The sequence below is a fragment of the Accipiter gentilis genome, chromosome 23, assembly GCF_929443795.1.
Source record: "Accipiter gentilis chromosome 23, bAccGen1.1, whole genome shotgun sequence".
Taxonomy (NCBI): Eukaryota; Metazoa; Chordata; class Aves; order Accipitriformes; family Accipitridae; genus Astur; species Astur gentilis.
In genome coordinates, this window is record NC_064902.1 from 9,277,131 (window position 1) to 9,293,043 (window position 15,913).

The 15,913-nt window shown below is 37.7% G+C and overlaps 1 protein-coding gene across 1 annotated transcript in view; it reads left to right on the forward strand.

The window, feature by feature from the left end:
- CACNA2D3 (calcium voltage-gated channel auxiliary subunit alpha2delta 3) overlaps nt 1-15,913 on the forward strand; it is a 479,329-nt gene that overhangs the window by 173,369 nt on the left and 290,047 nt on the right. The window contains exon 5 of the mRNA XM_049826767.1: nt 11,320-11,482. Within this exon, the coding sequence (XP_049682724.1) occupies nt 11,320-11,482 (163 nt within the window). The remainder of the gene's footprint in view (nt 1-11,319; nt 11,483-15,913) is intronic.

Below are 15,913 nucleotides of genomic sequence, written 5' to 3' on the forward strand. Positions count from 1 at the left end.
TTGTTTTAGCTATGGCAATAAGCTCAGAGCCAACATATTCAAAACTGATAAATCTTTTCTATAAAGGGAGCACGTTATATTTGCACTCATCTTTGTTTCTACAATAAATGGTTGAAGGCGATGCAGGATTTTCCTGCAAATCGTAATTAACAACTTATATAATCTTTTTACATTCAGTTCCTTTAATGTAGACACAAGCAGGGGAATTTATATACCCGTATATCACGTTTTCCATTGAGAAGATAGTAACAATTAAGAAGAAAACCCCTATGTGTGTGTCCTTAAAAATGTCATTCTTCGTATGATGTCCTGCTAACAAAAGAAGCAGAATCTTAGATAAACATCTGGTAGGAATGAAGGGCTCTTCACGTTTTTTACTAGATGAGCATTTCAGCCTCATTTGTGACTGAATGATGCTGTATTCCCTCTCATGTCTTGTTGTTTTCAATTTATTCTTTACCAGAGACAGGAAGGGAGCAGTGAAATAGGAAATTAGGATGTTTAGAGAGAGTAACTAGAGAGAGCTGCAAAATGGTTTTTAATTTGTTTAGATGGCTGAGAGGCCTCTACGTGTGTGATCTTTCCTGCCGAGCTGGGGGAAGCACATAAAGACACCGAGTACCCAGGCTGGACTGCCGTTGTCCGCTGGTGACTTCCTCCGTTCTCAGCAGAGGCATCACGAAAGGCCCTTCCTAGGAATGTTTCTTGGATTCTTCAGAGTCTTGGGAAGATGTTATCTCTCCCACCTCTTTAGCCTGCACTTCTCAGGCTTGTAAACAAGACCCGGAAGCGAGCTGGATTGTGGCGTAGATGCTTCATAAAACCGCCCGTTATCCCATCACCCAGATGGGTTTCAAACTAGAATTCTGTGTCTTTGGGTGCCTTGTTTTGCCTGATCACCTTTTCTCAAAGTGTTTATCTGTTTTAATTCAGAGTAGATAAAAGTGCCACGCAAATTACAGCTGAAACATGGAAAATGGTAATGTTTCTGAAAATCTAAATAGTTTCTTCAGTTGCTTGCACGGAACCTGACACTATGCTATGGTTTGACCATAACTCTGAAGTTATGTGTAGGAGTACAATAGAAACACAGTCTACAGCTCGGTAAGCGTGCTAGTAAATTGTTCCACGAGTATCTGAGACTTTAATATAGCGAAGAAATAATAGTACAGACTCCAGATAGTTTAATGATGTTGCTCTGACAAATTCAGTTTATATAATGTGTTCCTTTATTGCTGCTGTTATCTTTATCATTGTTAGCCTGTCCTTGCCTGATGTGGAAAATGGTTAGAAGTTGAAAACCCAAAGAGACCATTTTTATATTTCATAATCTTAACTCTTGGACTGTATCATTCATTCACACAAGTTCAGGAAGTGAATAGTGTGCAGGTGTTCATTTTACCCACATAGATATTTTGCAATAGCCAAGTTCTTAGCCTGCCCCTCCCGCCCCCCAGCCTAGCTCCCAGGCCAAATATAAACCACTACTTGAGGCAAATCTGCCTCAGCTGGTTTATGCAGATTCTGAGTTTCTATACCTAGCACTCATGCTTGTTGAATGAAGTCAAGAAAAGACTTGAAGTATGACATGTAAAAGTGTTTTCTTTGTGTATTTTTTAAACTTTATTCATACAGTCAATGCAAATCAGCACTGTAAAGAATCAGAGAAGTGATACTTGCATTTCATCAGTAATCCTGTTAGAGAGTGTCCTGTTCTTACCATGATCCACAGGTTTGAAGAGTTCTCTCATAGTGTAACTTGAAAGTTAGAATACTCCAATATATTAGCACATAACTACAGTTTGCAAAATATCCTCTTAAGTTTAGGGGTTTTCTTCCCACCCTCCCCCCCCAAATAATTACTCTCATGACCAATTTTTCCTTTGTGAGATTTTTTTTTTTTTAAACACTTCAAATTCATTTTATGAATAAAATAGCTGCTGTTGTCGTGTCCCCAACCCGCCCCGCCCCTGAACTGTGTGTCTCTGGAGATATGCGTTTCTTTTATTAAATTAACTCATCATCATGGGCTTGTTATTTCAACTGTGGGCTTAGCTGACCAAATTTCTATATTGCATGAGAGAGCCATTAATCATTTGAAAAGGATTTGTATACATTCAGTTGCTCAACATCTCATCTCTCACTTTACTCCCAAATAAATTCAATAATGTTGCACGTGTTCTTTGGCTTTCCTTTGTGTAGTCAATAATATTAATTTAACCTCCTGTGTGTATGGTGGGTAGTTGGAAGTAACAAAACAAACCTTGAATTGCAGTGAGCACCATGAAATTTTGTTCTGTTCTAGTTCTTCAGTATTTAATTATTTTGATTATCCCCAGTTGGTATAAAAAAAAAATATCTGGTAAAGTACATGTTTAATTCATCATTCAGAGCCACAGTTAGTGTTCAAACATTGTCAACTGCTGGATATGAACTGCCTGTTACTTTGTTTTATTAGGGATAGTTATTAACCCCCAACCCAGCAAAACACTCTATATAGGTTATCTACTGTCCCTGAGCATATCTTGTTGAGGAGACAGTACAGCTCTTGCTAAGTACAGAGCTGCATTATGTGCATGCCTTAGACTATGAAGAGTCTGGGTTAAAGTTGCTTCTCATGGGAGACAGGGAAAATGCAGAGCTTGAGAAATATTTTTTCTTCCTGCGTGGAAGTAGGAATGAGGCATTTAAGGCATATGATTGTAAAAAGGCACAAAGTCAGATATGTCTCCACTGATAATTAGAAGCAGCCTTCAGGTTGTCATCAACCTGAATGTGTCAGATGAGCGGAACATGCATGGCACTACATAGATTTCACTTTAAAACTTTTCACTTATCTGTTTGTGAAATAGTTTGCTTTTCTATTTCTATAGCACGTTTTAAACTGCATGGAGAGATTTTTTAATGTTTTGTATTGAATGCCTTTCATTGGTTGCCTTGTGGTAGGATGGAAAACTTCAGAAAATATTACTGCATTGATTTTGAAGCAAGTCTGCAATTTTGCTATTTTCTTTTACAGTATATTCGTTTACAGAATTAATTTATAGAAGTTGTTGAACCTGCCTGTTCACTAGCTTGGTATGATCTACAGGGGTTTAAAGAGAAATGAAGGAGTCCTGTGGTTCTAACTATAATGAAAATCGTATTAAATATGAGGCAAAGTCTCGCAGATTTTTTGCATCTATAAAGATAACACAAATGTTAGAATTTCTTTAAAAAAGTCAGCCCCATAAAACTGGTTTGGGGAATGTTTGAGTTAATGGACTTTAGAGGGAAGGAATCCATTGATTGTTGGCTTCAGACACACAACTTTTTTCAGAAGTGGACTGTGATTTACCTTTTAAATGTGAGAAGTACCTTTGCAGTACTGTTCAAGTTTAAGATATACCTAACCTTATGCCCAGAGCATGGCCAGTAGAAGTCAGTAGTTAATCCTGTAAAAATCACACGTGCTTGATTTTTGCTGCTTTTCCCAGTTGCTGAAAAAAAATGATGCCGCCCCCCCCCCCTTTTTCAAATAAGTGTTAAAAAAAAAAAAGCAGATATTTTAAAATCAAGATGCTGTTTCTGTTATGTATCAAACTGCATTTCTACTTCTGCCTTTAGACTTTAAAAGAGAAGAGTGGCTGAAAGCCTTCAGAGTGTGTCTGTGCATTTTAACTGCTCAGCAAAGCTGCAGAGATTTAATAGAGCCCCCCCCCCCCGCCGCCTGGCATCCTGATAAGCTGTTGGCATGTGTTTTGCTTTAAGTATTTTGCATCTACACTTTGGCCACACCCACATCAGTGAGATACTACTTCTAATCTAAAAATAAAACGAGGCAGAGTGAGGGTTTTTGATGATCTGAAAGTAATGTTAATCTAGTCAAGGCTTAGTGGGTTATGCTGTATCTCAGTTTTCCTAGTCTGAAAAGGGAGGATCACCACCACTATAGCATGGAAGTAATGGCAAGCTTGATACAAATGTGTTCAAAAATGTTTTAACATCCTCAAGTGTTCAGAAGTGCTTATTAGTCTTCCCTTGTTTTCTTTGCTCTTGCACAGAGCTTGTCCTTTTGGAGTGAAAAGTTTTAGGCTAATTGCTGCTTCTTACAAAGTGTGGTTTAAATAAAGCCCAATAGACCTGCCATGTTTATTAGCAAGAAAAATGAGCCTCTTCTATTAGTATATTTCTGAACTGGAAGCGTTAAGTGTGGAGTTCTCTACTGTGTCCGTCAGCAGCGAGCTGGGAAGATGCGTCCTCAGCAGAAGAGCCAGAGCCGAGGGAGCTCTGCCTGTGCTAAGGCCAGAGTGGAAGTGCAGGAGGGAGCATTTTGGATGCAGCTGAGATGGGGCTGCCCCAGCCCCAGGAATATTCCTGTCGTGCTCCCTCAGCAATATGTGCAAGAGATAAGCCTTATCAAAGGGCCGCACTACTATGCTGGTAGATTTTCCAGGTTGGGGATTTTTGCCTTTTTATTGTTTCAATGTATTAGAGGGTAAGCTCATTGACTGGGATGCAGGCTTTCTGGTGTTTATGGTAATTATGTGGCTCTGAAACGCTCAACCTTCACAGATACACAGACTCGACCATTATTGTATTCTGGTTACAAGATGATTCACTGAAGTCATGAAATTCTTGATTAAAATTGCTCTAGACGTTTTCAGTAAATCATCTCCAGGGTTTACTCCAGCTCCGTAGGAGCATGGTAACTGGCTCTGAACTTACTCATCTATGTAACTCGTATCTTTTTAACATACATCCACTGGGAGAAGGGAGAAGTTTTGGTGCCATCGGAGTAGGGTTTTGTTTTGCTCTTTAGCAGAAGGTATTCCCTGGAGGTTTTTATGTGTATGAAAATGAACACACTGAGCACTTGCATTTCTAGACCCAGCAAAAACATTAGATCTCCAGTAAGGCTTGTCATACACATGTCCAAAATGTCAAACTGAAAGCCAGTTAGGGAAGCCTTTTCTCCTTCCTTGTGTTTACTAAATTTGAGAGTGACCAAAGAGTTTTTGTTCAGCCTTGTGACAAAGAAAAGAACCTTGAGAGCTTTTGTATGTAAAAATAGGTATTTTTGAAGTTATTTATCTGTAAAGAAAAAGGAGGCTTCATTTGAAACTTATAACCTACAGTGATTCTTTTCAACTTTAGTGGATGATTTAAAATAGCCATCAGAATTACTTGCTACTTGCCACTTTCAGTGAATCAGTTAATGCTTACAAGACCTCTGAGACCTCGATGTGTTATCAATTTACATGCTGGTATAATTGATTTTATACTATAATAAAATGTTATTTATTTATGCTGTTTTAAGACAATTTTACTAGGGCAATCATATTGGGAGGAAATCGATAGCCTGGGGAAAGGTCATCTTAAACTGATTGTGTAGAAAACAGATCAGTTGTTTTTGCAAGGATGCAAGTAACATTTCTGGACTACTTTCATAGTCAGAGAGGGACTGATCACAACATTTCAAATCCCAGGTGTTTTCTGAGCCTTGCTGTTGAATAAAGACGTGAAAAAAAGCGTTGGAAGTTCCTACAGAGGAGCACGTAAGAACTTTCAGAGAATAATCAGAAATTATAAAGATCGTATCTTACAACACGAGATGCCAGTTTTCTCAAACTTAGAAGCTTTTTTAAATTCAGAACAGTTTTTATTGAGTGAGGCAGTTTGCTTTTATGACCTTTTATACTTGCTTGCTAAACATCAGACTTAAGTTCTGGAATACAAGAGCTTTAATCATTTGCTTCAAAACATAAATTCTCCTTACTGGACAATTGTCAGAAGAGACTTTTTTAAGCCTTAGAAACTGATATGCATTCAGACATCTGCCTCTTCATTAACACATGAATACCAGAGTAGAGACTGTTGTCAGTGTGTTTTGTAGTAGGAAAGCTTCCCTCAGAGTGTATGACTTCTCTCATTTTGGTTTTTTTTTTTGGTTTGTTTGTTTTTTTTTTTTTTTTGTTTTTTTTTTTTTTACATATCACGAACATTTCTGCCCTCTTAGAGATGTGTCCTACTTATCAGGGTCTTGAGAAAAGAAACTTTTCCTTCTTTTTTTTTTTTTTTTTTTTTTTTTAAACTCACTGATGGTAAGAGCTATTTTGCTGAAACTGTCATAGATATTGAAATTATTGTTCATTTCTAGCTGTCTGTGGTATTTAATGCTGGGTTTTGGTTTCCTCTTTGTTTTCCATGTTATTTTCTACTTTTTCATTTTCTCTCTGATGCTTTAGCATTTTGTGGTTCAGTGCAAATGCCATAAACTTTCCTTGATTTAGTGTCTTCCAGAGACGTCCAGCTTTGTCTTTAGATGAGCTGTATGGTTGCAGAAACACTGTGAAAATGGTTCTTGCATAGTCAAAAATTACCAGTGTAACCCCAATACTGCTATAGTGCTGACCCATTAGTGCAAATCATTCTCAGTTGTGTTCTTAGACCTTCCTAGTCCTCATAGCTCTGTGAATGGGACTTTTTTTAATGCTGTCTTGGTAGAAATAATTTCTGTACTATAGAAAAAATATATCGAACTAAAATTGTGGCATGCATTGTTTCATACCATTAAAACAAAATACTTCATTTTAAAATACAATGAAACCAACTGATACATGTTTACTCTTCTGTGCCAAGTGCTCTCGAAGTTGCAATTTGCATTAGACTGTATCTTTTAAATTAAACAGAAATATTTAAATTTAAATAGATATGCTGTTTACAATGTTAACAATTATTTGATAAGTAATTTAAGCGTCACAAGATATCTGTTTGCGATAAGATAAATGTAAATGGAAATAATGTCACTCATCTACCACGGTTTGTACAATACTACAATTATGCAAGACATGCAGTACTTTTCAGTATTATATCTAAATTACTGATGTGTTGTCTCAGCAAAGTATCCATTGTAATCAAGGTGCTTGTTTAGTTGAGAAGTTACGCCAAAATAAGTGGCTAAACTGGAACAGATAGTTTCTAAGTTTCCTTCTTGCCTTGCAGATCAGTTCTCCCCTGCAACCTACCCTTGTGGTTCCCACTGCATGCCACAAACCTTGCACTCCCCCACGGTTTTTCTATGATGCTTTTTGAATGTTTTCTGTCATCGTTAACATATGCCTGTGGCAGCCACCCCAAGAGATCATACAGCACACGCTTTTGTATTGTGGCTGCGGCTATCTTACGGTGTTTTAAAACAAAACTTGCCTTTGCTAGTTAGCCTGAATGAACCTGTGAAACAATTATGTGATCAATCTCCTAACAGCCCCATAAGCCTCTGTCTGCTGTGTTTATGCCAGGATGTTAGAGCAGCCCAGGGTTCTGCAGACCGAGCGATATGATTCCTAGGGATGTCTCAAATATGGTCAGCTCCTTGGTGAAGCAGAATGGTCTAGTGCTTGTTCTATTGAGCACTACTGGTCAGTTTATATTGGCTTGCATTGGGAAGGCTTTCTTCACAAGGGTAAAATATTAGTATCACATGAAATCTGAGATTCCTATTTGTCCCCAGTTTTTATGGCCTTGCTCTAAGTCTTCTTCGCTACGATACAATGGGGCTTTCAAAATGGTTGGTCAAACATTCAGAATGATGCAGATGCGCTTAAGGAATGTACAAACAAAAAACCCCAATGTGTTTACTTGAGCAAATTTAAATGCACAAAAGTGTAAACATTCATGTTTTAATCTTGAGATGCATGTAATAGATTACATGAATGAGATTTCCTTTGAGTGGTTTTTCTCCAGTTCATTGCTCACCATGCAAGTCTATATATAAGATTGGTGTAAACTCACCTGTTGACCAAGTCATGGTAGAGCCTGCCTATGCTCCCAACCTGGATAATAATTTTGTTATTTATTAGACTAATAACTTTTTGGCATGTTATATTGTGCACGCTCAGAACTCACCTAGTTAAGGTTACATGAAAGATCGAGCTCCATTGACAAGATTAAATTGAAGTCATTTTCTCTTAGAGCTTAGCAGGTAGAGTATTTGTGTTGTCAGCAAACAGGACTTTATCCTCTTTCCCCTGGGCATTATCTTGAATGCAGTGTCAGAATGCCAGATGGATTTTTCTTTAATATTTTTTCTCCAATTTTTATTTTTAATTTTCCTTCTATCACCTTTCAGCTGTCACGCTCAATAATTTCCTTGGAAGGAAAGTGCCCCAAAGAAGCCACTGTATAACAGCTCTGCTTAAAGGCTGAGCATTTTCAGTAGTAGTTTTGAGCTGTATATATATTACCTGATGTTTAATCCTTGGAACTTGCAGAACTGTCTGAAATATGTTATTTTTCTAGGCTTCTCACTTGCACCCCTCCCCCGCTCCCCAACAAACCAAACCCCACCCCCCTTAAATCAAACAAAAAAAACCCCAGGAAAATATTAATTATCTGTAATACTATAAGGACTATTTTATGCTGCAATTTGATTTAGAAAAAAACCACATAAATCATATTATTGTGTATACACTTGTAGAATTGAAAAGAGAAAATACAGACTCAGACCAATAAATCAGTGAATACTAAATCAACCAAAGAAACAATCAGTCCTAAATACCCTTAATTGTGAAACGAGTGGTTTCATTTGTTTAGAATATAGCAGATTTTAATACTTGGCTAGCCTTGCCACTTACAGAACACGATAGAGAAGGATGTCTACTAATTAACTCCTTTGGAAAAGGAAATAACCCACTTTGAATGAAAGGAAATAATATTCTTTTAGAGGTGATTTTCATGTATATTCTCGCATTCTTATTTGAAATTTCTCCAGTTTTCCTACCATTTTTGAAGTACTATAAAACCCATGGCCAAGGTAAATTTGCAATCACTAAGTCTGCATGTGAATTACCATAGAAATTATTCCATAATATGTACCTTAAAATCAGTAAAGGATGTAATATTTAAATACAACTTTTGTGTTAAAATCTGGAACTAGATGTTGTGAATGCTTTCAATGTGTTCTTTAATAAGAAAACAAAAAACCAAACCCCCTTTGATTTCTCTGCGACAATCCTGATAAGACTTATAAAGCCAAGAAGTGTCATGAAAGTAACACAATGGCTTATCTGTAGCTCCAGCAGTTGTGGGTGTCATGTCATATTCAACGGCGAAAAAGGAAAACAAAACCATGTCTTTAAGGACAAGAAAACAAGTGGTTTGGAAACAAGATGAAACAATCATCCTCACCCTGCTAGAACTTCATTGTCCAGGGCATGTGAAGAGAGTGATGGTTGGCAAGAAAGAAGCATGAAATATATAATTTTATTTATCACTCTACTCCAAGGAGATGGACTATCAGCCTTTCTTCCAGACTTAGATACTATCTAATATATCATGGAAAAGCTACACAGCTTACTTCTTCCTTGCTTGGAATTGGAGTAGAATTGCATTTTACAACAATCATTAGTGCATGGCTTAATGTTGGAAGGAATATTCTATTTCTTACTAAGACAGGAAATAAAAGTTGGGCTTTCAAGTCTTCTGCCAACTGTCTCTGGCTTTTGCAGAACGGGTAAACTGAAAAAGCTGCTGTCACATGTGGGCGGCAGGCATGCAGTGCGGTTAATGATCCATGATAAACCTGGATAATAAGCAGAGATAGAGAAGGTTTCTCCCAGATAGAATGAGAACTGGTGTTTCTTGGAAATGATCACATTTCTTCATCCTTTTGGGTTTAGTATGAGAAGAATCAAATCTGTAACAGTGACAGCCCCCCAAATGGTATAGAGAAGGGTGGCATCTGTGGGGGTGTTGGATACTTCTAATAACTTTTGGAATTAATTAATTAATGAAACTACAGCTTTGGACAAATTGTATCTCTACTCTTTACCTATGGCTCCTAAAAAAAAAAAAAAAAAAAAAAAAAAAAAGGATATTTAATCATGTCAGATTAATTTCCATTAAATTGATTTTCAAATACTGTTGTGTCTCAGTCTTTGTTATATGTGATTAATGGCATGTGGAACACTGAGTTTTTCTGAATATTTCTGTCATACACAGAAGGTCCTCAAAATCTAGCTAATATACAGTGACTTGTTTTGTATTCTACTTTCATCTAAAATCCAAACTATGGGTTGGCCATTTTGAAAAACTCAAAGCTAAAAGAGCAGGATTTGGAAAGCTGCTCTCCAAGCAAGCCTCCATTTAAGATGCCGGTTAAATTATTTAGCCTTTTAACAGAAGTCTATAGATTGTAAGATTTTAACTAATTCTTGTTTAGTAGAGTGAGTTGCATATCACACTGAGAAAGAGTGCTTGTGAAAAGCCTTTTAAGTTTTTATACTTATACTTGCTGGTCTATTTTAGCTCTGTAAATGCTATAATATATTTATGCTTGTACAGGTTGTATAGATATGTATGGTCTATGAATGCATAGATTTACGTCTAAATATTACTTATATTGATTTACTCTCAAATGGATAGTTAGGACAGACTGATGTTTAAATTAATGAGATTCTTCAAAGACACTAAACTTTGGTCTCTTTCAGTTAAGAAACACATCACAAACTGTTGCCAAGTGTTAAGGTTATTTAAGAGGTTAAAAAGTAGTCTTCACTGTTTGTTGCCTTCAAAGCTTGATAGAATTTCTGGTTAAACTAGGTCGTAAAGAAATCAATAATTTTATCTAAATTGCTTTTGCTTATCTGGTTATAGTTCTGCACAAAATAGGCCAAATACTCTTCAGGAATCTGTAACAGGCAGACAATAATTTCTTGTTCAAAACAAGTCACTGCTAACTTTGTATGTCCATATTAAAGTATGCAGAATTTTACAAAACCTACTCTGATGTGCATTTGTAAAATTCAGCATAAAGCAAATATTTTTCTTTAGGAAGTGCCAGTCAGTACACATTGGGTAAGCAACAACAGCTGCAGTTAATATTCCTGTGAAGTAAAAACACTTCTAGTTTGTCAAGGCCTAAGTTTAGCACTGATAGCAGTTCTTGAACTGATGGAAATAAGCTAAACAGAGAGAACATCATTAAATAATTATCCAGGGAATTTTTAAGTCTAGAGAGCTTTGTATTACAAGTAGTGCATACATTGTTTATGTTCAGGGTGTTTGTTGAGCTGCCCTTAACATTTTTAGGGCAGCCAGAGATCTGAGGTAATATGGGGTTTTCTTGAGACGTGTTGGTAAATCTGGTTTCAGAAATTTTCCTGTACTCTGAGTATAGAGGGAATCTGAGAGATGATAAAAATACCTTGCTTTTCTATTCTAGATGGAGATACATGTAAGTGTTAATCAGTGGATTGATAGATATGTTAAAATATTCAAACCTTGTAATTTTTATGCTGAATGTGAATTCTGAATACTGAATGTGAGTTTCTTTTGCAGTATGAATACTTCAATGCTGTGCTCATAAATGAACGAGATGAAGAAGGAAACTATCTGGAGCTGGGGAAGGAGTTCATTCTAGTGCCAAATGACCACTTCAATAACTTGCCTGTGAACATCAGTCTGAGTGATGTCCAAGTACCAACCAATATGTACAATAAGGGTAAGAAAAGAGCTGTTTTATTTCACCATTCCACTGGCTGAACATAGGAACTTCCTTGCTTTTAAAATGAAGCTGTTGATTAACTATACATTGTGTGTGTTTTCCAGTTTGTAATTAAACTGAAATTTCAGTGGAAGAATGCTTAAAGCATGGCAGTTTTGTAGTATCTCTTGCTCTGTGGCAGTTTAGCAATTTAATGTGGTCAATGATCTGCATATTAGACTTGCATGAATTCTGTCATAGAATATAGCAGAATATGTTTATTCTTATGAATTATTTTCCAGAATCTCCAAGTCAGTTGATCAGATCTTACGTTGTCACTTGCAAGTTAAAGTCTGTGTTTGCTGAGAGCTAGAAGTGTCTTTGAAAGATACAGGGTAGATGGGAGGGAAATATTTTTTTAGAGTTATGTTGTCAAGCTTCTGGGAATAATTGTAGCTTTATATGACTATGTACACAGCTGCTGTGAGTTTTCAGATAATATTTAGGAGGAATAAACTACATTAAAGTTTCTACTCCATGACTATTTGTCATAGGTGCTGGATAGCACATAGCACTAACAAATAGCTACACTAGATAACAGGAGTGATGGACTTAGGTCTTAAAATTGGGAATGCAAACTGAACTCAGGTACACACTCATTTTCCTTTTGCCACTTCCCTTTGATCAAACAGAAGAATTTTGTAATTTTACTGCCCTTATGCAGCACCCATCTATTTATTTTTCTCAAGCCAGTAATAAAAGAAAAATTAAGAAGGAAAGTGCCAAAGTTTCCAAGCAAAGTCTACAGTATATTTGTCGTTGGTCCGTAGAGAGCTGCCTAATCTCATTATCTGGTTCCTCTTCCTTGTTTTAACTATACTAAAAGACATTTAAAAAATACATTAAATGCTTTCCTCGTAATACATTCTAGGCTAGTAACTGTGGTAATTCATGCAAAGATATAGTGTAATCACAAATGGAAGGAGAATTAATTTGGGTAGTGTGAGCTGGTAAGAGAAGCAATTGATATGATAGCTTCTCTTCAAAGTTATGATTCACAGTTGAGAATCTTGAGAAGCCAAAAATTGTACAGTAGTGTCTGAAATTAGGGATTACAAAATAACAAAGCTTCCTGAAGAGTATTTGAAAGGTTGTGAAATGATTAATATGGGCTATTTTGAAAAGATTTGGAAAATGCTTAAAGCTTCCAAACCATTTTCTTTTTTTTTGTGCAAGTGCTAATATTTATTTAACTGAGCCTGTCTACAAATTAATTAATTCTAGAATTGCTAAGGAGGGGGAAAAAAAAAAGTATGGTTGCAAAGGGATATAGAGGTCAGGGAATCATGTTTTTGTGGAGAAATAAACTAACCTGAGTAGTTAGTGAGAGCAGTAAAACTAAAGGACCTTCAGTTAACATGATATGTAGTACTGCTACGTATAGAATACATTTTTATATGCTGATCAATTACAGTTAAAGGCCAAAGTCAAAGGGCTTGTTGCATCTTGCTTTGGACTCTAATACAGGGACTGCCCATAGAGATGGGGAAGATGGAGCTCTGTGATGATTCCTGTTTCCACTTTGTCTAATTCAAACCAGCCAAAATCATCACTTTGTGCAGCTGCAGAAAAACGTGGTTTTTTTTTTTATCATTTAAATGTATTCCAACTGCTGCAATCTGGTTTGTTGCTGACATTTCCCTTACACATGGACATGATAGTCTTGGTTTGGAGACTGACAATGTCTGGAAATGTTACTCTTACCAAGAAGCGGCCTGTATACTTACATTTTTTGTTGCCCATTTCTTCAGTTCTGTAATGTGGAGGGCTGATAACAAGTTAATTAAATCCTAGCCTGAGGGTACAGGCAGTAGATATTGATAGGTTTACAACCAAGTGTCTGTACAACACCATTTCTCTAGAAAATGTTGTTCGTTTCCAGATTATGTTTTGGTTTATTGAATTAGTAGGCAAAACCACAGCCCAAAGTCACAGTTGAAAACAGACAAGTGCGATCACTGAATATTTAAACACAGGACTCTCAAGTCAGCATAGGAAAACGAACCTTTTATTTGTAAGCTAATTCTAAAGTTTTTCCTTCATTTTGGGTTTTTTAGCTGTAGAGATATTGATAATTTGCAGTGGGTTCAGATGAGCGTCACAGGACTCATCAAAGGGTTGAAAAATGTGACTTAGACTGAAAGAGTCCAGGACCTCAGTCCATTTAACTTATTTAAGAGACAATTAAATGTTTAATTACTTGATCTCTAGTTAATTACTAATGCTAGGCTCTATAATCTGGTTGCCAAAGGTTTAAAAAGATCTAATGGCTGAAATTGGGTTCCATTATTTTGCAAATTGCACAAATGTGGGCTCAGTTAAGTTATTGGGGGGTTGTTTGTGGTGGTTTGTGTTTGTTGTGGGTTTTTTATGTTTGTTTGGTTTGGTTTGGTTTTTTTAAATGAAGGTAGTGGACTATTAGAAGGGTGTTGTCCTGTGTCTGTCCCCCCAAGCCCTTAATCAACACCGGATTCTTTTTGTTTGTTTTTGAAATAATGCATAGTCAAGAATTAGTTTGGGGAAAAACTTTGGCCTGGTCAGCTTACATGATCATAGTGATCCCTCCCAGCTGTAGAATCAATAAAGTGAATGTTCACAGGCCCTAACTAGGCTTTAAATGAGATTGGCTTAAAAATCATGGGGCATAAATACATTGCTATTCTTTATATGTCTTCTGTCTCTTTCAGCCTCTGCATAGAAAAGATTTACAAATACTGATGGTAACAACAGGACTAAATAATTCCCATTCTAAGGAAACCATCAAGTTTAGAATCTGAAAGTAAATACCAAAAGCAAATTTCATGGCAGTTGTGATGAAATCAAGAAAGCTGAAATACCATAAGTACCAAAACTATATTAAAATTTAGCATGGAACATTTTGAAGAGGAAAATGAAAGCCAATAAAAAAGGCTGCCAACCTAATTTGTAAGCACACTTGTAACATCTTTGAGTACAGATTGCATGCACCTACTATAAATGTAGAAGGAAAAGTAAATTAGTGAATTTAATAAAGAATAGCACTTTTGCATTTACAATACATCATTGCAAAATATGATCCCTGGCTTCTTGGACAATTTCTCTGTATTCCTCCCAGGCGATCTGTCCTTGCTTCCATCCTCTGTAGGCTTCCTTTTTGTGTTTGAGTTTGTTCAGGAGCTTCTTGTTCATCCATGCAGGCCTCCTGGTGGTTTTGCCCGATTTCCTCTTTGTTGGCATGCATTGCTCCTGAGCTTGGAGGAGGTGATCCTTGAACATTAACCAGCTCTTGTGGGCCCCTCTTCCATCCAGGGCTTTATCCCATGGTACTCTACGAAGCAGATCCCTGAATAGGCCAAAGTCTGCCTATTCTGCCAAAGTCTGAAGTCCAGGGTAGCGACCTTGCTGTCTGCCCTCCTTACTGCCCTAAGGATCTTGACCTCCGCCATTTCATGGTCACTGCAGCCAAGGCTGCCCTTGAGCTTCACATTCCCCATTGGCCCCTCCTTGTTGGTGAGAACAAGGTCCAGTGTAGCACCTCTCCTCGTTGGCTCCTCTATCACTTGGAGAAGGAAGTTATCAATGCATTCCAGGAATGTCCTGGATGGCTTATGCCCTGCTGTGTTGTCCCTCCAGCAGATATCAGGCTGAAATCTTCCATTTAGTCCAGGGCTTGTGAAGATGAGGTTGCTCCTATCTGTCTATAGAGGGCCTCATTTGCTCGGTCTTCCTGGTCAGGTGGCATGTAGCAGACCCCCATTATAATGTCACCTGTCCTTGCCCTCCCTTTAATCCTGACCCATAAGCTCTTGGTCAGCTCGTCATTCATCCCCAGGCAGAAGAGCTCCGTGCACTCCAGCTGGTTGTTGACATAGAGGGTGACAGCCCCTCCTCATCTCCCTGACCTGTCCTTCCTAAAGAGCCTATGTCCTTCCCTTCCAACATTCCAGTCATAGGAGCCATCCCACCATATCTCTGTGATGCCAATAAGATCATAGCCTTGCAGACATGCACGTGTCTCTGACTCTTGTTTATTCCCCATGCTATGTGCGTTTGCATAGAGGCATTTCAGTTGGGCCCCCCCTGAAGCTGACGTACTGGCTGGAGTGGCTGGAATTCCTTTGTGCTGCTCTTCAGGTCCTCTCCCGCTGACCTGTGATCTCTCTCCAGGCTCTGGGCATCTATTGCTGGCGCTGGCATCAAACTGGTAGGATTGAGATGGATAGAGGTTCCCCTCCCCTGGCAACTTTAGTTTAAAGCCCTCTTCACCAGCTTGGCAAGGCTATGACCAAAGATGCTCTTTCCTTTCTCTGACAGATGGACCCCGTCAGTCCCCAGTAGTCCAGGTTTCTCAAAGCGAGTCCCATGGTCTAAGTAGCCAAACTCCTGGCTGAAGCACCAGACCCATAACCA